Raw genomic sequence first — 26138 nt, forward strand, 5'->3', positions numbered from 1 at the left:
TCTGTTTAATTGCTGAAAGTCTATTGTTGACAGGAAACAAAACAGACTTTTTTTCAGGGTTTTGCAAATATTTCAGTTGAGTCCAGATTAAATATATCAGATTTCATTTGATGGTTTCATTTGTCTATGAGATGAACTGAAATTGGAGCTCTGCCACAAGCTGATGAATGGCTGATCTCTTTGCCTTTCCAACAATCTTGGGCAAGTCCTCATCAATCTTGTTCCAAATTATTATTTTTTTTTAAGAGGTATTGTAAGGGGTGCGTAACTGGTGGCAGGGAAGTCAAACGCAGGAGAGCAGAACTTGGTGAATAGCCGGAGCAGTTTAATATATAAAACCAACAGTATACAAAACAAAAAACACATGGGTACAAAACCCATAACGCACCAGTAACACATAGCACGAGTACTTACAAAATAAACAATTCCCGAAACAGAGGGAAAATATACAACATGTAATTAGGGAATTGAAACCAGGTGTGTGTGAAAACAAGTCAAAACAAATGGAACATGAAAAATGGATCGGCGATGGCTAGAAGACAGGTGATGTCGACCGCCGAACACCGCCCAAACAAGGAGAGGAACCGACTTCGGCAGAAGTCGTGACGGGTATAGACTCAATGTGTAACCTGTCCTCTACTGTCTGCTTGTCCTCTTTGCATCTTTTATTTTAGGTTCCTCCTCCACCGTTCTCCCTTACTTTCTCTCCTCTATTGCTGCATCCTGTTTCTTTTTCTTTTTTGGAGGAGAGTCCTCCACAGTTTCTGATTGGTTGGTTTCTTTTCATTAGTGTGTTCCATCTCCACTGGATCCTCCTCTTTGTTCTTGGACGACTTCTTCTTTTTGATATTGGTGTCTGAGTCAGACACTTGGAGAAACTCACGATTTGACTGACAATGTTTTGTAGAAGACTGTCTGCAAATATATTTGCAATTGTTTTATTAAATGTGTACACAATGGTTTTAGTTTATCTGATACACACATATCATGAGACTATTTTTTGTACAAAGTAAACAAATCAAATTAATCTTATTGGATAATTGATGGACTGAATAAAGGATTGGGAATAACAAGTTGTGTAGCTATTTTCTCTGACCAACTATGACCTCACTACTACCCTCTGGTGACAGTATTTCAACATTGCAGCAGCCCACATCCACATTGTAGCAACCCTGCATCCATTCAATCTCTTAGTGTTGGCTCAATAGTGTACTGAAGATCTATTGCATTCATATTGGAAATTACTTAATATATCTATTACAGACAAATGGGAAAAGGATTACTACATTTTCTGACATCTTAGCAAGTCAAGGCATTTCCTTGAACTTGTAACCAGTCAATGTGGCTCGGTCAACTTATTTTTTAAGAATCAACCAGTGACTGGAGGGTATAAGGAGGGAAATGCAAGTCTTCAGAGATATGCTCACCTTAAAACAAGAGAGGAATGAAAGACAATCCTATTTCTGTTTCTGAACATAGTTATTTCTGTTTCCCACAGCTTTACAGCTTTCCATATTGAGTACCACACAGCAATGTTACCATCATGGCACGTAAACATACCCCTTTGAGTCAGATGTGTGAATCTGTACAGTGAAATGTCTGTCTGTGAAGTAACCTCATCCCCAGGCTCAATTGCTACAGAGAGAGAGAGCCGGCTGGGTGGAGATTATCTGTGAGTAATTAATGCAGACCAGAGTCAACCCAGAAGTACTTATACAGATCCTATTGAGGATAATAACAACAGTATTCACACTTGTAGAAATAGAGCATACCCAAACAAGCTTCAGCCCAGCTTGAACAAAAAATGGAATCAGGTGCTTGACTGAGGGACTTGAAAATCAAAAAGAAAACCTTCCTCACCCCAGGACACTTCAACAGGTAAATAAATACCTTTAAATAAACTGAGAAAAAAAGAAAAAGCGCTTATGAAGGCGTCCAATGACGAAACAGATCAATGCAGACAGACTCTTTTTCTTTACTTTCCTGATAGTCACCTGTTGAAGTCCTGGAGTAAGGAATGCTTTAACAGTAGTCACACATGTATTTCAGACACTGTTGGTTAAGGCTTTCTTTTTATCTGAAGGATGCCAGAAGAGCTGCATTAATCTACAATGATTAAAAAAAAATCTAAAATGTTCTTCACCAAAAGCTGAGTCTTAGCATTTCTTTCTCTCTTCATCTATCTTACTCTTTTTTAGTGCATTTCTACCAATTAAGCTAATTCTTACTGCCGGACCTAGCACTAAAACGGTTTTATTTAAATCACCATGTTTTTAAATCTTCAAATTGATGGATGCTTAAAGCAAGCGAGCCAGTTATGGCAGCTATTAAGTCCAGATTATTTGACTGTTTTATCAATTCTGTGTTGGAGAACATTGATGCCAAATGTATTGTAAATGAAGGTTTAATCAAGTACCTCTCTGTGACAAGTTACATTCTTACCACAGTAAAAATGAATGAAAAAAAGAGAAAAAGATAGAACATACGCTATATGTTGAAGTAAAGGCAAGGGGGAGTGCACCAAGTCAACCTGGTCCTGCCACAGCATGTGTGTTAAATAAGAGACCAATATCCACCATTTATTGTTCAATTATTTGACTCCTTCGAATAATAACATACTGTCAGATTCACTAATGAAGCATATTAAAATATAGCTATAATGCACTCCTATCTTTGCTCTTCCTAGTGGAGGAGGGCCCTGCTTCCCACTCTCAACCCTTTCGAGTAGTGGCAGTGTGATTGGGGGTTCTTTGTGTCCTGTTTGTGTCAGCCATTATACCTCTCTGTGTTTACTGTGAGTATGTGGATCATAAAGACAAAATAATATGACATTTGGAGAGGTGCAGGTTGAGTAAGTATGTCCTTCTCTCTCCACAGTCAACACTGCCCTCTCAGAGAACAACACAAATTTGTTGAGGGAACTGGAGCAGCTAACAGATGAGCATATATCCCTACTGGCAGCCAATCAGGACCTAATGAATCTCTATTGCAAGCTGAGTGTAGCCAATCACATTTTTTCAGAGCGATTACATCAACGTGTTTACTGAAAACCAGCAATTGAAGGCAGAGAGGATGAACTTGTCAGGAGACAGGGATGGGCTCAATTGGACTCTTGGGGTCATATTTCAGTTGAAGACTTTCCCAGTTGATAACTACTGCCCATATAAAGATGCCAACACCAAAGTTAAAGTTTCCATCCCAGTTAATATTTCCTCATTCATTTGAATTTTCTCATATGCTGATGGTCCAGAATGTATGTCACAGCAATGCTTTATGTTACTTTAAAATGTCAAAAACATTATGTAGCTGATCGTAGTTGTCCTCTATTGCCCAGTTGATAGAGCATGGCACTTGCAATGCCAGGATAGTGGGTTTGATTCCCAGGACCACTCATACAACAAATGTATACACGCATGACAGTAAGTCGCTTTGGACAAAAGCATCTACTAAATGGTATATATTATTATATTACTTTGCATGTTTGATGTTGCACAGATAGAGAGTGCAAACCTTGTCAAGTTGGCTGGGTGCTGTTCCAATCCAGTTGTTACCTGTTTCTGCACATTAAAGTCCCCCTCGGTCACCTTTGGAGGATCTGGCAAGAAGCAGACAGCACTGCAAAAACAACAATGCTGATTTGGTTGACATAGGCAGTCAAGAGGAACAGGTAGGACACTGCTACAGGTAAATGCTTTAAGGGAGATTCACACAAGCTTAAAAGGGTTATTCAAGCAATAAAAATGTCAAATAAGTGAAATATGAACTATATTAAAATATGTGATACAGTTGAAGTCAGAAGTTTACATACACCTTAGCCAAATACATTTAAACTCAGTTTTTTACAATTCCTGACATTTAATCCTAGTAAAAATTCCATCTTAGGTCAGTTAGGATCACCACATTATTTTAAGAATGTGAAATGTCAGAATAATAGAGATAATTATTTATTTCAGCTTTGATTTCTTTCATAACATTCCCAGTGGGTCAGAAGTTTACATACACTCAATTAGTACTTGGTAGCATTGCCTTTCAATTGTTTAACTTGGGTCAAACGTTTCAGGTAGCCTTCCACAAGCTTCCCACAATAAGTTGGGTGAATTTTGGCCCATTCCTCCTGACAGAGTTGGTGTAACAGTCAGGTTGGTAGGCCTCCTTGCTTGCACACGCTTTTTCAGTTCTTCCCACAAATTTTCTATGGGATTGAGGTCAGGACTTTTTGATGGCCACTCCAATACCTTGACTTTGTTGTTCTTAAGCCATTTTTCCACAACTTTAGAAGTATGCTTGGGGTCATTGTCCATTTGGAAGACCCATTTGCGACCAAGGTTTAACTTCCTGACTGATGTCTTGTTGCTTCAATATATCCACATAATTTTCCTACCTCATGATGCCATCTATTTTGTGAAGTGCACCAGTCCCTCCTGCAGCAAAGCACCCCCACAACATGATGCTGCCACCCTGTGCTTCACGGATGGGATTTTGTTCTTCGGCTTGCAAGCCTACCCCTTTTATCTCAAAACATAACGATGGTCATTATGGCCTAACAGTTCTATTTTTGTTTCATCAGACCAGAGGACATTTCTCCAAAAAGTATGATCTTTGTCCCCATGTGCAGTTGCAAACTGTAGTCTGGCTTTTTAATGGAGGTTTTGGAGCAGTGGCTTCTTCCTTGCTGAGCGGCCTTTCAGGCTATGTCGATATAGGACTCGTTTTACTGTGGATATAAATACTTTTGTACCTGTCTCCTCCAGCATCTTCACAAGGTCCTTTGCGGTTGTTCTGAGATTGATTTGCACTTTTCGCACCAAAGTACGTTAATCTCTAGGAGACAGAACGCATCTCCTTCCTGAGCGGTATGACGGCTGTGTGATCCCATGGTGTTTATACTTGCGTACTATTGTTTGTACAGATGAACATGGTACCTTGAGGTGTTTGGAAATTTCTCCCAAGGATGAACCAGACTTGTGGAGGTCTACAAATTTTTCTGAGGTCTTGGCTGATTTATTTTGATTTTCCCATGATGTCAAGCAAAGAGGCACTGAGTTTGAAGGTAGGCCTTGAAATATATCCACAGGTACACCTCCAATTGACTCAAATGATGTCAATTAGCCTATCAGAAGCTTCTAAAGCCAGGACATAATTTTCTGGAATTTTCCAAGCTGTTTATAGGCACAGTCAACGAAGTGTATGTAAACTTCTGACCCACTGGAATTGCGATACAGTGAATTATAAGTGAAATAATCTGTCTGTAAACAATTGTTGGAAAAATGACTTGTGTCATGCACAAAGTATGTGTCCTAACCGACTTGCCAAAACTATAATTTGTTAATAAGAAATTTGTGGAGTGGTTGAAAAACGAGTTTTAATGACTCCAACCTTAGTTTATGTAAACTTCCGACTTCAACTGTTTATAGCTACTGTATGTTCAAGGAAACTCCCTCACAACATGAAGTTCATTAACACTGCTACATCTGTGCTCTTTGTTATACAGTATGAAAGTGGGACTTCCTGTTGTCTCGTTTTTGTAGGCTAAGAATGGGCTTCAAATAAGACTTTTCTAACTTTCGGCGATGTGTCTTACTTCTTGAGCGTCAAATATTTTAATAAAAGGAATCGGGTATGAGCAAATCAATACATGAATACGAATAGAATTGTGTGTGTATATATATATATATATATATATCTTATACACTGAGTTTACAAAACATTAGGAACACCTTCCTAATATTAAGTTGCAGCCCCTTTTGCCCTCAGAACAGCCTCAGTTTGTCAGGGCGTGGACTCTACAAGGTGTTTGAAAGCGTTCCACAGGGATGCTGGCCCCATGTTGACAATGCTTCCCACAGTTGTGTCATGTTGGCTGGATGTCCGTTGGTTGGTGGACCATTCTTGATACGCACAGGAAGCTGTTGAGTATTCAAAAAAGAAGCAGTTTTGCAGTTCTTGACACACTCAAGCTGGTGCACCTGGCACCTACTAGCACACCCCATTCAAAGGCACTTCAAAAATAATGTATTGCCCATTCACCCTCTGAATGGCACTCACTGTCCATGACTCAAGGCTTAACATCCTTCTTTAACCTGTCTCCTCCCCTTCATCTAAAGTGGATTTACCAAGTGACATCAATAAGGGATCATAGCTTTCACCTGGTCAGTCTGTCATGGAAAGAGCATGTGTTCTTAATGTTGTGTACACTCAGTGTATAACTGCCTTTTCATGAATTTGATTATATAAGCTTGAAGCCCATTCAAAAAAAGTAGGGGACTGACTACAGGAAGTAGGAAGTACTTTCATACCGTAATCTCTTTCATTTGGACCAGATAAGATGCTTATATCCTTAACGTTTAGACACTGTCATACTGCCTCACAGAACTGTGGCTTACTTTTAAATGTAGCCTATTTATTCATTTGTATCTACTTGGGGTTTCCTTAACTTCTCATTCAGGAATTCATTCTCAACACTCAATCCTACTATGATGAAGATCATGGGTACTGGATTGGCCTGACTGACATAGCAGAAGACAGTCAATGGCTTTGGGTTGATGGACGTAATCAGAATCTGACTGATGTGTAAGGACATTCCAATCAGTATAAATACAACACAGAAACATGTTGCCTACAACAATTCTTCACTAAGGGCTGGATTCAATCGGTACCATGGAAGGTCCGCATTATAGCTTGATTGAAATGTAAAATCAATGTTCCCACGTTTGCAGACTGCATTCACGGTAAATGCTTCAAATCTTAACGTGGATCTTCCACGACACAGATTGTTTTTTCATTCATTGTATTCTTTTCACAGGTTTTGGAAGCATCAACCTGTGCGGGGTCATGATTGTGCTTTAACTAACCCAAACAATGCACCTTTGGCTAAATGGAATGCTGAATCATATGGTCAGGGTAAATTGAGCCACGTTCACAGTCAAAGATCTATTGTAAAGAGTATTTAAAAATAAACACTCATTTGTGTAGGGCTTTCATAGGTTCCCCTTTTAATAAAATCACTATTTTATAAACAACGCAATACTTCTAAATCAGCAGCTTTAATTGGCACTTGTACCTCATCACACAAAGTAGTAAGGAAAGTTTATTGAGCAAAGAAAATACATTACTGTGCTCATACATAGCAACCTCATATCTGATGTTGATATCACATTGTTTAAAACATCCATGTTGAGAATATTAACAATACAGAACACCGTACAAGAAGCTGTATAAAAACACTAGTTGACGACTAAATATATATTTTCTTATTACAGTCTGTAGTTGAATCTTTCCATACAAATAAATATGTTGACAAGAAACAAAACATCCTTTTTGCATGGTGTTGCAATAAGCGTTAATTAAAAATATACTGCATTTCATTCGATGGTTTCATGTGTCTATAAGATGTTATTAGAGCGCTGACCCAAATCCCTGACCTGTTTCCTCTCCAACAAGGAAACCACTAGTCCTCAAACTGGTTCCTGTTGTTTAGCTTTCTTATTTTTCTTTTTTAGAGGTATGGAGTCCAATACATCGTGCAACCTGTCCTCTACGGTCCGCTTGACCTCTTTGCATTTTTTTTTTTTACCTTTTGTTTTAGGTTCCTCTTCCACCGTTCTCACTTCCTCCATTGCTCCATTCCGGTTTCTTTTTGGGAGGGGAGTCCGCCACAGTTTCTGATTGGTTGGTTTCTCTATCTTTAGAGTGTTCCATCTCCTCAGCCACGTCTTTGTTCTTGGAGGACTTCTTCTTCTTCTTCTTCTTCTTCTTCTTGGTAGTAGTGTCTGAGTCAGTCTGTTGCCGAGTGGCACCTTCTCCCTCCGAAGCCTCTTCACCACCTCCTCCGGCTTCACTCTCTATAGAAATGACATCAGTTTCACACACCTCTCCATTTAGATGACAGCTCTCGCCCTCTTCCAACACCTTCCTCTGTTTTGAACGTTTCCTCTTGGTTGGCTGAGCGTTGTCTGCTGTATTATCTTCCACAGACGTTAGTTCTTCCTCTACAGGAACCAGCGCCACCTCCCCAGTGTTCTCCTTTAAACTTTTCCTCTTTTTTTTCTTTTTCACCTTCATTTCAATGTTGGTACTTCCGGAGACAACAGCAGAATCAGCATTCTCTTCAGCCACATTCTCACGGGTATCCTCTGAGTGATTCTTCCTCTTTTTGGCCTTCTTCCCCGGGGTCTCATGCGTCAGTTCATCCTCAGGGATCTGGGCAGCTGGTTGGGTAGTGGTGGTGACACTATCTGGTGTTGCAGCCGCTAGTTGGTTTTTCTTGCCATACTTTGCCATGAACTCTTGCTCCTGCTGCTCCAGTCTGGCTAGCTTGGCACTCATGGTAAGGCCGTGTCTGGCTCCTCTGTTGCGAACAGGAATAGGGACAAACAATGTTTAGCTTCCTAATTAAGACCAGGTTCAAGCCCTTCACCAACAGCATGCACCAAGATAGGACACACATTCATGTGATTTGTTTATTACAAATGTATTGGTGACAAGCAACTTACTTGTGAGCGGTGCGTCCTCCACAAGCCTTCACCAGGTCAGCGTCTGATAGCCTATACAAAGGGAGAGGGAAATAGCATTTATTATTTAAACCTGTGCGTACATAAAACCACTGTCGTTAACAATGTATGGGTTTAATCTGCACATTGACATGAAAACAAATAACCTTCACAAACTGATATCAATCCCTGTATGGTGGTGGATGGTATTGGGCAGTGAGGTTCTTACTTGGTGGTGCTGGAGAGGTCCAGTCTCTGGTCCTCATCGTCAGAGCTGCTGCTGCTATCTGTACTGGAGGACTTCTGCTCTGGCTGCTCCAGTCCTGCCAGGAGGGTGGCAGACTAGGAGGAAGAGAAATAAAACCGTTCCAGTCCATATCATTTGCCTATGTGCAGTATCTTTCTGTACTATCAAGAGAGCTCATTGGCACAGATATGGGTGTGTTCCAGTTGGATTTGTTTTTCTGTACCTTCACAAAGCATCCATAAAGTTTGTCTCTTCCCAACATGGCTTTCGTTGGCTTCTTGTTGGAGATCATTCCTTCCTCTTCCTCCTCCACCAACTTCTTCACCTGCACACCATTCTAGAAGAGAAAGGTAGAGATGTAGCCTAGGCCCAATGTAAGTGTGTGAATGTGTGTATGCGTGTGCGTGGCCTAGTGGTAAAATAATCTTTCATTTCACACACCCATTCTGAGGACTTACCTCGCCAGATTCCACTTCCAGGCTAGAAGATGCTTTGTTGAAGACATGGTCCCACCAATGGAAGGTGAACTGCTCCCCTTGACGATGTCCCACCCCTCCCTTGTCACATTTCACTTTGACTTTGATAGCCTCAGATATACCATTCTCCTGCCGACCAAGACCTTTACCTGTGAACAGTGAGGGGTCTTCTATTAGATCTAGTTACCATTCATAACACAGAATTAGATACGACTGGCAACTACTACTAGTAGTGACATCAAACATTCAGGCTGCTGCACAGACACTACGGAGGCTCTAGTCTAGAGTGCCTGGTTAAATTGTGTATGAGCGCATTTAAAAAAAAAATATTTACACTCGAAATCGTTAAATTAGTGAGAAATAGATGTCATTGTTGCAATAGTTTGTGAGTGGGCAACATATACATTCATCTTAAATTGACATGTTTAATTATTTTGCCATATTGAATTGAATATTGCGCTAATTTCCCTAATGTGGACAGTTTGTTACTACCTTACTCAAGCTTGCATTTTCAAACCATAAAATTTAGTGGAATTACATATCCTTTTACCTCAGATTGTTGATGTTAGTATAAAATAATATAGTCATCACGATGACATAAGATTTATTGCTCAAAACAGATCAATATCTTTGGTTTTGTACCGTTGATTGTCACACGTGCTGGGATGCGCAGAACACAGCGTTAATGAAATGGCACGAAAAAGTTGGGTCAGTCTCTCTTTAAAAGTTGCTGGCCAAACCAATGGATTTGACAATCAAACTATCACTTAAATAACAGCCAACCGTTGTCACTGTTGATATCCTATGGGTCGTGATAACTTAAACTAATCACAACGTTTGGGTTAACAGTGGTTTGTTCCCTTTTTTTGTGATGGCGAAATCAACATCCGACATCCCAAAATATAGATCGCAGCCTTCTATAAGTTCTCATCTAACCAACCATATACAGGTTATTCCATGATTCTGGGTGGCCTTTGAATAGTGCTAGTTTAAACAGCGCTACACTCCAAACGTTTACCCCCTGTTCAACACTTCAAAATGTAGCTAGCAGTCTTCTACAAATTCTCCTCTAACCAGTGATGTACACATTCCATGTGGTTTTCGATGAGTGATTGCTTATTTGTCAGTGTGTTTCTTTTTCTGTTTTGGCGACCCCCAAATGAAAATGCATCACCCCAATGTAGCCCACTGTCTTCTGCAGGTTGTTCTCTAACCAGTGATGTAAAAATATGTCCAGTTGTCATGTGGTTTTCAGTTTCAACAGCGCATACAACCCGATTTCCCCCCTAATCGATATCAGTGATTTATTGCCACCTGTCAAAACAGGGTTTTTGGTACATAAAAAAATACAAGTAATATGATTACTAATTGTTGCACATGTATGACAGTACATTTTATGTTTTCAAGATAAACTGTTTCTGATTATTGGTTATTGATTTGGACACATTAAAAAACTGTTGACATTGGGCTATTTATCCAAATGTCTTGTCAACAGGAAGCAGTGCCAGCATTATTTTCAAAACAAGTTTCAGGAATACAAATTGAACTTTCAACATTCATTTCCAAAGGTATTGTACTTAAATCAGGTAAAAACTGCTGAATGAGTCCAAAAACGTGCTCTGATGGATTTATTTTGACGATATAGCAGAAATCATCAAAACTTGTTTGCCCTGCCTACTAATGTAATTTACAAGCAAATTCAATCTGACATATGTATAACGTTACACTTGATATAGAAACTCATGCCTGTAATCTTAAGATGTTCATTAGCTAGCATATTGCCCATCATTAAATGACTATACCGTACTGTTACTAAATACATATCTGAAAATCTAACATTAACGTTACCTTGTTCCCAGCCATGGCGCAGTAGCTGTTGCTCTGCAAACTTCAGTCCACGGCTCTTTTCCTTAACAGTTCCTGCCATTTATTTCTAAAGAAATGAACATGTTAGCTAGCTAACGTTAGCTATATTACAATGCATTTGACAGGTCTTCAGTCTCAGATCTCAACATTTATGCATTAGATAGTTAAACAGTAATGCACAAAGAACACGATTTTCTCAAATATAATATACAAATTCTGTTTGCAAGTCCGCAAAAAAAAAAAAATCTGTTTTGGTTTAGCTAACAAGCTAGCTAGCTAGTTAAGAGAACATTCACACTTGAATGCAAGTCATTACTGTACTAATAAGGGCTGAGTATGAAATCATAAACAACGACCGGGGTAATGGTACTAATTATTTTACCTTGTCTGGTAATCTAGACTCACATTGTTGTTCAAAAGGGATAAATGAAAACGTTTTCACAGTTCTACTGGAACCATGAGGTAAATTCAGCAGGCTGACATGGCACCGGAAAAGACTACGCTTCTTATTCTTCTTCGATGAGGTTTAACCGCGGTTGGCATCCAATAAATGTTGCATTACCGCCACCTACTAGACTGGAGAAAAACTCCCTTATACTTATAAAATCACCAAATACCCTACCATCTAACCCTACACTCACCACCCTACTCCACTATTTAAATCTATATAGGCCTAACTCAGGCCAACAGCTTGAAAGTACAAGTCACCACCACAGAACACACACTGTAACTCTTCTGATGTTAAGTCTCATACACCCAAATACCTCTCTGTAGTGTCCACCACAACCTTAATTTTCTGTGACTTACATTCCATCCCTGTAGTACAGTTGAAAACCATTGCTATAAATGCAAAAAAATCCAATCTTACTGAAGCATACAATACCAGTCAATTGATTGAACACACCTTCTCATTCAAGGGTTTTTATTTTTACTATTTTCTACATCATAGAATAATAGTGAAGACATCAAAACTATGAAATAACACATATGGAATCATGTAGTAACCAAAAGAATGTTAAACAAATCTAAATATATTTTATATTTGAGATTCTTCAAAGTAGCCACCCTTTGCCTTGATGACAACTTTGGACACCCTTGGCACTTTCTCAACCAGCTTCACCTGGAATGCTTTTACTACAGTCTTGAAGGAGTTACTACATATTCTGAGCACTTGTTGGCTGCTTTTCCTTCAGTCTGCGGTACAACTCATCCCAAACCATCTCAATTGGGTTGAGGTTGGGAGATTGAGGAGGCCAGGTCATCTGATGCAGCACTCCATCACTCTCGTTCTTTGTGGTAAAATAGTCCTTACACAGCCTGGAGGTGTGTTTTGGGTCATTGTCCTGTTGAAAAACAAATGATAGTCCCACTAAGCGCAAACCAGATGGGATGGCATATCACTGCAGAATGCTGTGGTAGCCATGCTGGTTAAGTGTGCCTTGAATTCTAAATAAATCACTGACAATATCACCAGCAAAGCACCCCCACACCATCACACCTCCTCCATGCTTCACGGTGGGAACCACACATGCAGAGATCATCCGTTCACCTAGTCTGTGTCTAACAAAAACCAAAAATCTCAAATTTAGACTCATCAGACCAAAGGACAGATTTCCACCAGTCTAATGTCCATTGCTCGTGTTTCTTGGCCCAAGCAAGTCTCTTCTTATTATTGGTGTCTTTTAGAAGTGGTTTCTTTGCATCAATTCGACCACGAAGGCCTGTTTCATGCAGTCTCCTCTGAACAGTTGATGTTGAGATGTGTCTGTTACTTGAACTCTGTGAAGCATTTATTTGGGCTGCAATTTCTGAGGCTGGTAACTCTAATGAACTTATCCTCTGCAGCAGAGGTAACTCTGGGTCTTACTTTCCTGTGGCGGTCCTCATGAGTGCCAGTTTCATCATAGTGCTTGATGGTTTTTACAACTGTACTTGAAGAAACTGGAATTTTCCCAGATTGACTGACCATGACTTAAAGTAATAATGAACTGTTGTTTCACTTTGCTTATTTGAGCTGTTCTTGCCATAATATTGCCTTGGTCTTTTACCAAATAGGGCTATCTTCTGTATACCACCCCTACCTTGTCACAACAGAACTGATTGACTCAAACGCATTAAAGGAGGAAATAAATTCCACAAATGAGCTTTTAACAAGGCACACCTGTTAATTGAAATGCATTCCAGGTGATGACCTCATGAAGCTGTTTGAGAGAATGCCAAGATTGTGAAAAGCTGTCATCAAGGCAATGGGTGGCAATTTGGAAGAATCTCAAATATATTTGGATTTGTTTAACACTTTTTTGGTTCTACATGATTCCATATGTGCTATTTCATAGTTTTGATGTCTTCACTATTATTCTACAATGTAGAAAATAGTAAAAAAAAAAATAAAAAATAAACCCTGGAATGAGTAGGTGTATCCAAACTTTGACTGGTACTGTATATCACTGGTTGGCCTATCCCTCTGTACTGGTACAGATCTACTACAGTACTCACACCACTCCTCTCAAAGTCCCTCCCCCTTGACCCATCTTCCTCTACTTTCTTCAGTGCCTCAGAATATGATAACTTCTGCACTACTCTAGCCCTGAAAACCTCAACCTGCCTCTCTTGCACTGGTCATTTCTGATCCACAGTCCCATGGGCATCCCTACAATTAACACATATCCTGTGTTGTAAAGTACTTAAGTAAAAATACTTGAAAGTACTACTTTAGAAGTTTTTCGGGGTATCTGTACTTTACTTTACTATTTTTGACAACTTTTACTTCACTACATTCCTAAAGAAAATAATGTACTTTTTACTCCATACATTTTCCTTGACACCCAAAAGTACTCGTTACATTTTGAATGCTTTGCAGGACAGGAACATTGTCCAATTCACACACTTATCAAGAGAACATCCCTGGTCACCCTACTGCCTCTGATCTGGCGGACTCACTAAACACACACGCTTCGTCTGTAAATTATGTCAGTGTTGGAGTGTGTCACTGGCTATCCGTACATTAAAATAACAAGAAAATGGTGCCGTCTGGTTTTCTTAATATAAGGAATTTGACATTTTAATTTACCTATTGATACTTATGTATATTTTATCAATTACATTTACTTTTGATACTTAAATATATTTAAAACCAAATACTTTTATACTTTTACTCAAGTAGTATTTTACTGGATAACTTTCACTTTTACTTGAGTCATTTTCTATTAAGGTATCTTTACTTTTGCTCAAGTTTGACAATTGGGTACTTTTTCCACCACTGCACATATCTCTACTTTCCCCAATGCTACATATTTCTTTGTCTCATGCCCTTATGCACACTTCTCACACAAACACCGTGAATCTCCCCCTTCATTTGAAGTGACTAAACACTGAGGTGTATACTTTATGTTTCTTAAACGGAAGCAAACTGAACGAAACGGGGAGGGACCTAGCGGAATTTGTCCAATTGTAACTCTCGTTTGGACCACAGGAGGTTGGTGGCACATTGGTGGCACCTTAATTGGGGAGGACGGTCTCGTGGTAATGACTGGAGTGGAATTAGTGGAATGGTATCAAATACATCAAACACATGGTTTCCATGTGTTTGATGCCATTGTATTTACTTCCTTCCAGACATTATTATGAGCCGTCCTTCCCTCAGCAGTCTCCACTGGTTTGGACAAATGATTACACCCCCGACGAGCACAATCGGCAACGTTCTGAACTTGTTTTCAGTTTTAGTTGATTAGAAGTGGTTTTGAATTTGCAAATAATCCTTACTTAATTGATAAATGTTGTACTTGCGAGCCAAAATGAACATTGCCATTGTCATTCCAATACCAACCCTTACCCGATACATACGTGAAAGTCGCAGGAGGCTGTTGAGGGGAGGATGGCTCATAATAACGGCTGGAACGGAGCTAATGTAATGGCATTAAACACATGGAAACCATGTGTTTGATACCATTCCACCTATTCTGCTCCAATCAAGGTGCCACCAACCTCCTGTGTTGAAACTACAGTAATTTGAAACAAATGTGCCCTATATCCTTCCAATAGTGGACTCTTGATTAGCCTGTCACAGTTCTGACAATTGGCCTACCTGCCCCCTTGTTCTTGCCAACCTGCCTCCTAGGGTCCCAATGGAGAAACCCCATGTTGGGGCCCCAGAGAAAATTGCATTGTGATAACGTTTTCATCAACAGCTGTTTCCCCAACCTTTCCAACTTATACCCATCCCGTTTGTAACATTTTTACACGTTTCTTATAATTATGGAGCCTATGGGAAGCGATCTAGACATTGTAATTGTTTTACTTATCATGCTTTGAAAATGTCAATGATTCATAATTAATATCATATTTTATCACAATATGTTTATATTTTAAAGCAGCAGCTTGCCACATGAGTAAAGCTTTCATAATCCACCAGGGGTCATATGAGATAGAGAGAGAGCAATCTGCAAATCAACAGATGGGCCAGGGTCAAGCACATCTTTACATAATATGTAATTAGTCTTATTACATTATTTTCTGCAGCTCAATTGATTTTAACTTTGCTTTTGAATTTGTGTAGAGACATAGGCTACAGTTCCATTCTAACTGCGTCCCCAGGCTCAATTAGTGCATAGCAGGCAGGTGGACATGATTAGTTCCATCCTACAGGAGTCCAGTCAGGCTTTGTCTCAGAGGACCCTGGTTGGGCACTCTAGCCTACAGGAAACCATTTGATGTTTTCTGTGGGCTCTTGGTTTCCTCATGACAAGGATGTGTGCGCCATTAACCCACCATGCAGTGCTGTCTATCTGTGTAAACACTCAGCGGCAGGAAAAACACACGTCCTGAAGTCCCCAGTTATCATCACCAGCCTACTGTTTACCAGGAAACTCTTCTCTTGCTGCCTTACAGTCCCTATAAACCACCCAGACACACAGTTATCACAGCAGTCGCAACATATATTGTGAGCCAGAAATACCCAATGTCAATAAAACGTGTGTCCAGTGTCTGGTCGTGTTCAACCTCCCTGTCCTGAAACACTGTGACTCACTGGGGGAGGGGGAAACCCCAAGAGGAAAGATAGATTAGCAAAAAATGGATGATGTGCAGTATGCATACTGCAATTTTTCAACAGGAGTACATTTAAATGACTACGCCAATACAACACCAGGCCTACTATGTTGAATTATTGGTTCTGTACAGTGGTGAAAAATGATTTAAAGATGCCTTCATCAAACATTGCATCTACATGATGTCACTGATGCACTAGGTCTGTCTACCTGCACTAAAGGCCTAATCTAGCATGCAATGAGTTCTTCATTTTTCCATCAAGTAGTCATTGGTCCTTATTTCTTACAATCTGAGCCACAAATTCCTGACCATATCTCCCCATCCACTTCTTCAGATCTTAAACTAGGCTACTGTAATGAATAGCGATCATGTATGACAAAGAGTTGATAAAAACGTGCACTTTGACGTCATCACCTATTAATTCAATCCCATTTAAACTGTATCAACCATATACTTTAGGCCTCCGACAAGATAATAAATCAATTTGACAATTTAGTTTTTGTTTATTGTGAAAAGTCTAATTGTAATCAAATGTTTACTATTCTATAATTATCTCTCTCTCTGTCTCCCCTTTCTCTCTCTCTCTCGTTCTTCTTTCCTGTTAATTTTTCAGTTCGCTACTTGCCTCTCCTCCTCTCAATCCACAATCTGCGACTACAGACCCTCCCCCGATGGATGCGACAGAAACCAATGCACTGAAATTGTGAAGTTATACTACTGCTCTTTCTTCACTGACTTCATCTGGAAATCATTTTCCACCGCTGGAAATTTGTTATAATATCTTGAGGTAGTTTACTTGGAGATTTTTCGTCGTATAAATAGACTATCGCCGCAAATACAGTGGATTAACAACAAATGCTTTTCACCCAGGTGAGTGCAGAAAACGTATGCGTTTAGAAAACAAACGATAAAGTCTCTATTGTAAAATTATTATGCCTGATTATTCGCAGATTATTCAAACTGTAACGGCCATGTTTAGATCTGTATGTTTTTTTATTCTCTCCCATACTGTTGTCTTTCTCTTTTCTCTGATGTACAGCACACACAGTAATACATCCTGACATGCCTGCATATTACCATATATATCAGTAGATAGAAAATAACACGTGAAAACTGAACATTTGTATTTGGAATGCTGTTTCTGTGAGTATTTCTTGTCATGAATGTTTGATGGGGCATAGCCATATGCTCAATCTTCATAACTAAACTGGGTCAATTAATATTTTGCTAGAAGGATTAGCCTACAGTCTTGATATGCAAAACATGATCTGACTATCATAGAGTGCCATCTTAATGTGTATTGTTTGTTCAGGCTTGCAGTTGCTTGGTTTAGGGTTGAAGTTGTTTCAAAGATGGTTCCACTTGCCGCCCCCCCCCCCCCATCTGAAGTCAGGAGGACTGCAAGATGTCATCCACATAAAAGTGCCTCAAATGTGAACCTCAACCTGCATATTGTTACAAATATATAACGTTTTTCATCTTTATTACTGATGTTTATTTTCATCACATCGAGTATAGTAACTGTAATTATATTAGCAATAAAGAATATAGGTGCATTCATGTTACTGTATCTTAACTAGGCCTAGTTGTTTGTTTTTTCAAGACTTACTCTTAAATATCTAGGTACAGTATAATGACTGTAATGACAAAACAGTAGAACTCAACTCATAACAGAGATGTGGGCTGGAACACACTCATTTTCGGGCCTCCAGATTGTTTTATTGACTAGTCATAACTAGGACAGCTCTTGTCTAAAGCTGCTGTCCTACTATCTGTGACACACAAACCTTTTATGTGCAGGCAGTATGTCCTCCATTAGAGAATGTCGAGCAGAGGAAGTCAGTGGGAGTAGGTCGGTTGTTGTTTCCTTACGCCAAATGGCCAGCCTCCGCCTCTGTTGTCTTTTCATTTTATTAAGCGCCTCTTGGGAATTCCAAGATCTCAATTGACCTGGAGGCCTATGTTGTGGCAAGGCAAGATTCATGACTAATGGCAACGAAGTGTGGGGAAGAGGTGGCTGTCACTTCTAGCAGTGTGGAACACATTGTGACACGGTCTGAGTGGCTGAGTCAACTTTCAACACTTCAAGTTGAAAACATACCAAATGGGACAATCATAGTGAGTCCTCTGGTGGATCTGACACACCCAGTGGTTTTCATATCTATGTGGAGCACATTTCCTCTTTGGATGACACATACACTTTTTCTATGGCTATATCTTATTGTTTTAAAGGTGAGGTATATGTCTGTTTTCACCCAGCTTTCCCTTAGGACTGCAGACTGGCCTAAAATCCTCTAGTGTAGTACCCAAAGATAACTTATGAATGGAGGCTCTTGGGAGAACCTGGCGCTGTTGCACATAGAAACACTTTAGCACTCAACACCTGGAAATGAAAGATAGGATATGTGATTTACACAGTAAGCCGCTGCCACCTGGACCTGACAGCACCTAAACTCGCATTTACTGTGCTCTCCAAGACAGCTCAGCAAAATCCTCAGGAAAACACATTGATATCCGTCTGTAGTCAGCTGACCTCTTTACAAAAGTAGATACCCACTGGGCACGGATGTCAATTCAACATCTATTCCAAGTTAGTTCAATGTAATTTAATTGAAATAATGTGGAAACATCATTAATTCAACCAGCGTGTGCCCAGTGGGTAAATCAAGATTCCGTGTAGATTTTTCTGTCTAATGTCCATACATACTGCTCTGCACATCTACAGTACACCTCTTGGATATGTGTCTGTTTGTCGACAGACTGTTACTGCCATCAGTGAGTACTGTATGTAGATTTGGTGATCTCTTTTCTGTCTGTGGTCTAACTACAGATTCCTCTCTTAAATCAAACAGCTGGAGTTTATCCATTGCTCTCCTCTGGCTGGCCTTCTATGACCATCTGTTTCTCCATCCAAGAGGTGAAGTATGGAGGTCTGGTGAGCCATCGGACATGTTTTGGTTTGGGATGACACTGGCCAGACACACCAGAGCCGAGGTAGAAATAGAACGAGTAGAGATGAGGTAAATGTAGTTACAGTATATTTGCTTCGTGTTAATTTTGTCTTCCAAATGGCAGAAACCCTCTGTTTAAAAAGGTTTATTGTAACGCCACATAGTACACCCAGTCTATATGGGTTTTCTTTTGAAAGCCATGGCTTTTCAGGAAAAGGTTTATACCAGGTCACACACAATTTGTGTGTTGTTATTGAGTTAAGATCGTAGTTGTGGATCCTTGTTTGTTTTCTATCCAAACATGTCACTTTATGGACTCAAAACATTGTTTATATAGAAGGTGGATTAATGGTTATACTGTACAGAGGGTCTGAGAGGTTCTTACAAGGTTTTTTGACATCGCAGTCTGGCAAATGTAATGTTGTCAAATCTACAAAGCAATCTCCTAATTGATAAACCTCCTAGGGATTTTCTCCCCAGCCAAAGGGATTGTCAATATTATAATGAATACTTGAATGATTTGATGATTGGTCAATCTCGTCTTTTCAGTCTTTTGTGCAGATAAATCATCGTAATGGAAAACAGCAAAGAGCAATGGCACGTTCAAAAGAAGGTGACAGAGATGTAATATTCCTACCACATGCTTGTATAAGTCTCTCAACCCCATATGCTCAGCAGTCGTGCAGATAATTTGGAGCCGATACGACTGCAGCCATGCAAGACGTGGTTTTGACCGGTTTTGCTGTGGAACATGGACAGATACTATAGGCTCTGGCTCAAATAAACCTTCATAAAGAACAGTTGGTTTGGATAGAGGATCGAGGGGGAGAGGACTGGAAGGGGTTAATGGAGTGACCACAAAGTACTTGTACTGTGGTGAGTGTCTTTGGAGCTGCTTGTGTTGTTGTTTGGGTGGGTGGGTGATGTTGGGTAGGGAGGGTGGTATTGTGGAGGCGTGGTGGAGACATGTGTAATTAAGATTTGGGGGCCTGTTCTGGTGCCTCTCGTTTCATGCAGTGTTTATAGAGGAAGGCTGTAACAAACAGAAACCTGAGCTGCAGAGGGAGGAAATGTATCCCCTTTAATGTCTCATTGCTTTCTCAGGCCGTCTTGAGAAAATGGTTGTGTTTTTTCCACTCTTCGTTGCTTTCAGCAGCTGGTGTGAGGTCATTTATGTAAATGAAGCAAGAGCCATTTATTTTCTCAACTGTTGGATAAGATGTCATATTTACAATATAATGTGAATTCTGAATGTTAAAATAAATAACTGTTATGTCATGCTTGGCACCCCATTGACATGTATTGGTAGAGCTCCACTTGATGTTTTTCCCAGTTCCCGACCTACAGCCAACCCAGTCGTCCACCAGCTGTGTGGAGCAGTGATTCCATGGCTCTCCATCATGCGTTTTATGAGATTCCCTCCCCTCACAAACATTTCCATTATTCAGGTTAGGTAATAAAAGGGAGAGTTAGTCACAGAGAAATGCAGAATGAGAGAGTATCCCTCGTCAACATCATCGTTATTCAAAACAACAGTCTATGTTAGCGTCCCAATGGATTTGCTCTTGGAAACTCTGGGTTCAGCAATGCCAGGTATGATTGTGTTGGTAGAGGATAGTTTTTATTTTACCCGCCAGAATCCCTCCTCAGTTGTGTTTACTTGTCAGAGGAAGGGAAGGTTGGGATGCAGACCTGGGTTTACAGGCAAGATGTTTCCTATCCGCTTCCTATTGTTTGTCCTAGTTCTGTCTCCCTGCGCTCCACAGCGATGAGCGAGGGGAAGAGCTAGGAGAATGTGGACTTGTGGGGGTTTGGGAGACTGGGATGTTTTAACTTAGTTTTTTTTTTGCACCATGGCAGATAAACATAGCAGTAAACTATCAAAATAAAGAAAGTCGCACACTCCATGTATAATCTCCCAGCAATTTAATGGGTATTTACCATCATTTCGGCATCACTGTGCCTTCCTTAGAGTCCTTTCTCAGGGTCCTTCCTCACCTTGAGGAAGGCACAGTGATGCCGAAATGTTGGTAAATACCCATTAAATTGCTGGGAGATTATATATGGAGTGTGCGACTTTCTTTATTTTGATAGTTTATAGTTTATTCGCCCTTAGTCAGCACCTCCACACAAACTATTATTCTTGGTGTGCGCCAGCTCATGTTTTTTATCAGATAAACAGAGCAGAACAAACAAACTATTTGGGCCAAGAGACAGCTTGGCCCCTGTGTTTTATAAGAGGTGAGCGAGCACATGAGTTAGTAGAGTCAATATTGAGCCATCTTGTTTAAATGGTAGAATGATCTATATGATCAAGATGACCCCATTTAAAGGATGCTTTATGAGTAGTGCTGAAGGAAAGGAAGAAGCATTAACACTTACTTTTACAGTGTGTTAACTACAAGGAAATGACTGAGTACCTACTCACAGCTATAGCAATTTATAGTTATTAGTTGTTAGGCTACCATTAGAGCGCGCCGAATTTCAACTCCAACTTTTTTTTTTTTTTTACATCAGTTCAGATCTCTTCTGATTAGTTCCCACTTTGCACACAGAAAAATAAAGTGTTACATTCATTTGCCATTTCCTTGATTGGCGAAGATCATACCCAAAGAGGAAGGGATGCTGCTGGCCCCTCTCCTTCCTCGCCTGCCCCCCGTGTTATTTGCCCAGGACGTCCTGTGTGGTGGCGGTGGTGTGCATCTGGCCCTTGTCTCCAGTTGCCCCCTGCCTTCCTGTTCTGTCGAGCAGACCTGCAGGTGTGACACAAAACATTTGTTTAACCATATCTTTACATTTGGCATGCATAACGCCCACATGGCTGCCACCTATAGGTCTCAAAATAGGTTACAGCACCACTGCTGTGAAAAGCATAGTCGCAAAGACAAAGCATAGAAACATTTTTAAGGGTTCACCTTCAGGGTAGCACACGTGGCTCAAGTTCTACAGTGAAAAAATAAAACAATTTGTTTGGTCTTTAACTTCCAAAGGCTCAGAACCAGGCCCATCTGGAGAGGGAGAACTTTTGGTTCTGTGAAGAAAAAGCTGCGATAAAAGGATTACATTAATAAGGAGCAGATTTCCTCCTCGCCCTCCAAAGGCAGCGCACTGAAGGCCAGAGGCAGGCCAGTAAATCAATTGGGTTTAACTGAGAGGAATTTACTGGCCCAGACTGAACTTCCTGGAAAAACAGAGGTAGTAGAGATAGAAAAAGAAAGAAAGAAAGAGACAAATACCTTATGATACGCATCCCCCTCTTAGTTCTACCTCTGGTTACTGTCCGATTGAGTTATTTTTGCTAACATGTCACAGAACCTTTCTGATGTGCAGTCATTCAGCCATAATGCAGACAGAGGGACGAGTCTGTAGATGCACATCTGCCTGCACGTGTTTAGCTCTGTGTCTCTTCATGCATTGTGCATAATGACCTAACCACATACCCTGCAGGCTTTTTACATTTAGGGGGGTACATGAGGTAAATAAATGCCCAGATGGGACACCATTATTACTCCCCAAACAGGAAATGATGCCCAGAACTCATCCTGTAAATTTAAAGAAGGTGAACAACAACAACAACAGAGAAAATATATACCAACAGCTACCCAAATGGAGCCTATCTCTCTGACTGCAAATAAACTGGCCAGCTAGTTACATTAGCAGGGTTGTCTTAATCGAAAGCAGATGCTGCATGGTCGTAGTCTGTTATCGTAATTTGCTCTCAGTTTCATAGAACTGTGAAGTAAAAAAACTATGTAAAGGCCCAGTGCAGTCAAAATTCAGTTTTTACTGTGTTTTGTATAATATTATACAACAGCTGATGAGACTAAAACAACTGTAAAAGTATGAAGAAATGTGATCAGTGTTATTTCCTGATAGTTCTGCATTGCACCAAAACCTATATATTAGGAATTATCATGCCTGTATTGGAGAAATACTTAAACTAAGGTATACTGTAACATCCAAATCTGTGTTACTGTAACCTATCAGGGTCCTGTTGAGATCATGGTCCGTTAGCCTTCGTGTTAGCCAAGGCAGAGGGGGTTTGATACCACACCCTGCCGCTGGAGAGGGGACTGCAGCTAACATCTGGGACTACAGTAGTACGCAATATGCATGGGATTCAGCCAAGGGAAAGGGGATAGTGGCTAGAGATGGAAAGTGTGAGTGCACACACTTGTTGTGGGGGAGGGCATGTGAGGCCTCAATGAAGTCACTGTAGGTCTCTGTATGTGCCCATCTGTGTTTATGTGGATGTGTGATGGAAGTTTTTTAGATGACCAGGCAATTTTTGCTGTCCACATCAGTTCAGCATTTCCTTTTGTTAGAGTACATTCTGCTTGGCTGTTTCCCTTAGTGAGAAAATACCGAACAAAACATTATTGGAATACTGTACTAGTGCTGCTCTACGGCCGATGATTAATTGGGTAATGATTGACAGACCGCAAAATTGAGGAAGTACGAGAGGCAGAGAGTGTTTTTGAATTTGCCACCGACAGTGTAGTAAATCCAGATGTGCACAGTGCACAGACTACAGTGTGGTCATAAAACAGGCATGGCTTTTCTAGACTTGGATGATCATAAGGAGGAGGTTTGATTTCGTAACAAAAGTGAAGTGCCTATAGAAAAACCAAACGTCATTTGAGGACCATAGAAGCAGGTCAAGATAACATTATTACTCTCTTTTTTTTTAGTATTTTTATCTTTTGACATATAGGTTGAATTAGTGGCCAGTTGATGAACTTAGACACAAGTGCTTTTGTCAGTTATTAGTCATTGGTCAAAGTGTTTAGCTGGGTTTTTTGTATTCTGATGGTCCACTAAAGATTTCAAAGGCTTGTGACCTCTTGGCCTTGTTGTGTATGTTGGAAGAACCCAGAAGAAATCAAACATGGATGAAAAGCTGAGTGTAATGTCTGGTAGTGTCATGAGAAAATCAGCCGAGGACGATACACATCATCTAGAATAATTCACTAGAGGTTCCCACAAGGACAGAGAAGTTGAGTGAAAGTGACAGCATGAAGGAAAAGAGCATGGAGAACAAAATCATGATTGAGGAAATTAGATTGATGTTGTGGTGGAAATGATGGAAAAATAGATAAGATGTGGGACAGACTGGTAGAGGATATTTTCGAAGAATATTGAAAGACTGCAATCTGCAGTGTCAAGCTCAAATTGGCGGTGGTCAAGGTAGCCATATTATTGTCATCACTTGCTATCCATCCAGTGCGTTTGTGTGAGTACGTTAAGCTGTTCTTTGTCTGTGCTTGACGTCCGGCCTTGTGTATGCGACGATCACTTGTGTTTAGAAAGTACCATACACGTTCTTTATGATGAAGTCCACTTTTGTTCATAGAATTACGTACATTCATATGTGTAGTGTGACATCATGAGGAGGGTGATGTGTTGAGGTATGACTGGTGTCTTGAGTTTATAACCCCTCTTTCTCGTACACAAACAACCTTGACACCTTACAGACTCATATCTCTTCACTGTCACGCGCCAAGGCCCTTTTCTAACTTTCATCCAATGACTTGGACGAGCATCGTGATCATGGCATCAAGTGTGAAGTGATTCAAGGGGTAGTATAAGAATAGGATTGTGGGGTCCAGGGCACCACAGGGTGACTCACAGAGACCTTCAGACTATAGGGAACTTCCGGTTGTAATGTCACCGCCATATTGAAGTAGGAGAGGTGATTTCACTACAGGGTATGGCAGGAAGAGCAAAGGAAGGGGCAGTTCTGAACAAACAAGCTACTGATGATGATTCATACTGCAACACCAGAACAATCAACATGGTTATCAGGATGTCTAGAAGTCATAACACAAATTGTGTAATTGTGACATTCTCAAATGATGTAGTCATTTATCGTTTCGATATTCAAGACCTGTATGTCAGGATGTTACAGTATTTATTGAGGATAATTATGGTAAATATTAATCTACAGCTGAGGATTCGGTTATAATGGGGTTATAGGATTAGTGAATTGTTCTTGTATACCAACTAAACTGTACTAAACAGCTTGTCTACAGCACGGAGGTACATTCACTATGAAAGCTCACCGTACACGCGTGTGGTCTCTAGAATAATACCGCTTGATTCTATGGTAATTACATATCCAGAATCCTGAACTGTTGCTGGAGCCATCTCTGCGATGGTCTCACAATAATGCTAATGGTGTGGTCTTTTGACTGTGTTCTTGCTGTGTGCGTTTACAGTCAAGCCTGTGTTTTCGGGTTATGGTTTGTGGAAAGTCTTTTTTTTTTCAACAAGAAGCGCATGTGTCTCCGCACACATTATGATCCCCAGGACATTACGGCACATATAATTACTGCTCTGTATGGTCATGTCCCTCCAAAACCTCAGCCAGGGCCTCCATTTTAGGTTTTCCACCATTTCATATAGTTAAGCTTGCATAAAAAATACTATTAAGACCCTAAACTTTGCTTTTTAATCTGAGGTGAGTGTTTTGGGGTGTACTGTACATGTACATATGCATGTGTTTTTGTTCTAGCTAGAGTACTCTGGAGTGTTTGTGTTTGTGAGGACTCCTACACTTTCCTTGACCGACAAAACCTCAGTCACTCTGCCTGTGGTTATGGTCTGGAGTGTGCCGGCCCTAGAGGTAGTTTACACTGTGTGGCTAGCTGGTTGCAGACGAGAACACACAAGCCCTCACTGTGGAGCGATACCACAGGGATGGACTCAACTTGGCCAAACGCCCAACACAACAAGAGAGAATGTGTTCCAAGAGTGTCAGTACAACACGTTTCAGTTGGCCAGGCATTCATACCAACCTTATCATATGGATATATTAGGTCTGAATGACCATGCATGAACTAGCTTCAAGTATTACCTTAACAACACCATAAGGCACATATTCCATGGCTGACTGTTCGGCCATGTGTAGAACTCATGTTGATGTTCTCATAAGGCCCAAAACAACAACATTACCATGGTACCCTTATCAACCCTACCTCCGTTATCTATTTCAGTCTGTTCAGTGTCGCCCTATTGACAGTGCCTATGACATACGTTTTCTACACCAGAACCACATGACCAA

The 26138-nt window shown here is 40.4% G+C and overlaps 2 protein-coding genes across 3 annotated transcripts in view; one reads left to right on the top strand and one right to left on the bottom strand.

The window, feature by feature from the left end:
• Positions 1 to 7074: 7074 nt before the first annotated feature.
• Positions 7075 to 11602, bottom strand: gpatch4 (G patch domain containing 4). 2 transcript variants are annotated; one of them, XM_014162022.3, is made up of 7 exons: positions 11484 to 11602; positions 11061 to 11145; positions 9195 to 9361; positions 8960 to 9073; positions 8719 to 8831; positions 8493 to 8543; positions 7075 to 8347 (listed from the first exon to the last, which is right to left on the bottom strand). In XM_014162022.3, exons 2-7 carry the CDS (start codon positions 11137 to 11139, stop codon positions 7582 to 7584), a joined length of 1290 nt encoding a protein of 429 aa, XP_014017497.3. In that variant the 5' UTR covers positions 11140 to 11145; positions 11484 to 11602; the 3' UTR covers positions 7075 to 7581. The 2 variants fall into 2 exon arrangements, with proteins under 2 accessions (XP_014017497.3, XP_014017487.3); XM_014162012.3 differs by having other exon boundaries at positions 11461 to 11598.
• A 5125-nt stretch (positions 11603 to 16727) lies between these two features.
• The window catches only part of LOC106580670 (uncharacterized), a 33872-nt gene continuing 24461 nt past the window's right edge, over positions 16728 to 26138 (top strand). Inside the window, exon 1 of the mRNA XM_014161990.3 lies at positions 16728 to 16994. The gene's annotated coding sequence lies outside the window, so the exon portion shown is untranslated. The remainder of the gene's footprint in view (positions 16995 to 26138) is intronic.

The sequence above is a fragment of the Salmo salar genome, chromosome 02 (assembly GCF_965601325.2).
Source record: "Salmo salar chromosome 02, fSalSal1, whole genome shotgun sequence".
Taxonomy (NCBI): domain Eukaryota; kingdom Metazoa; phylum Chordata; class Actinopteri; order Salmoniformes; family Salmonidae; genus Salmo; species Salmo salar.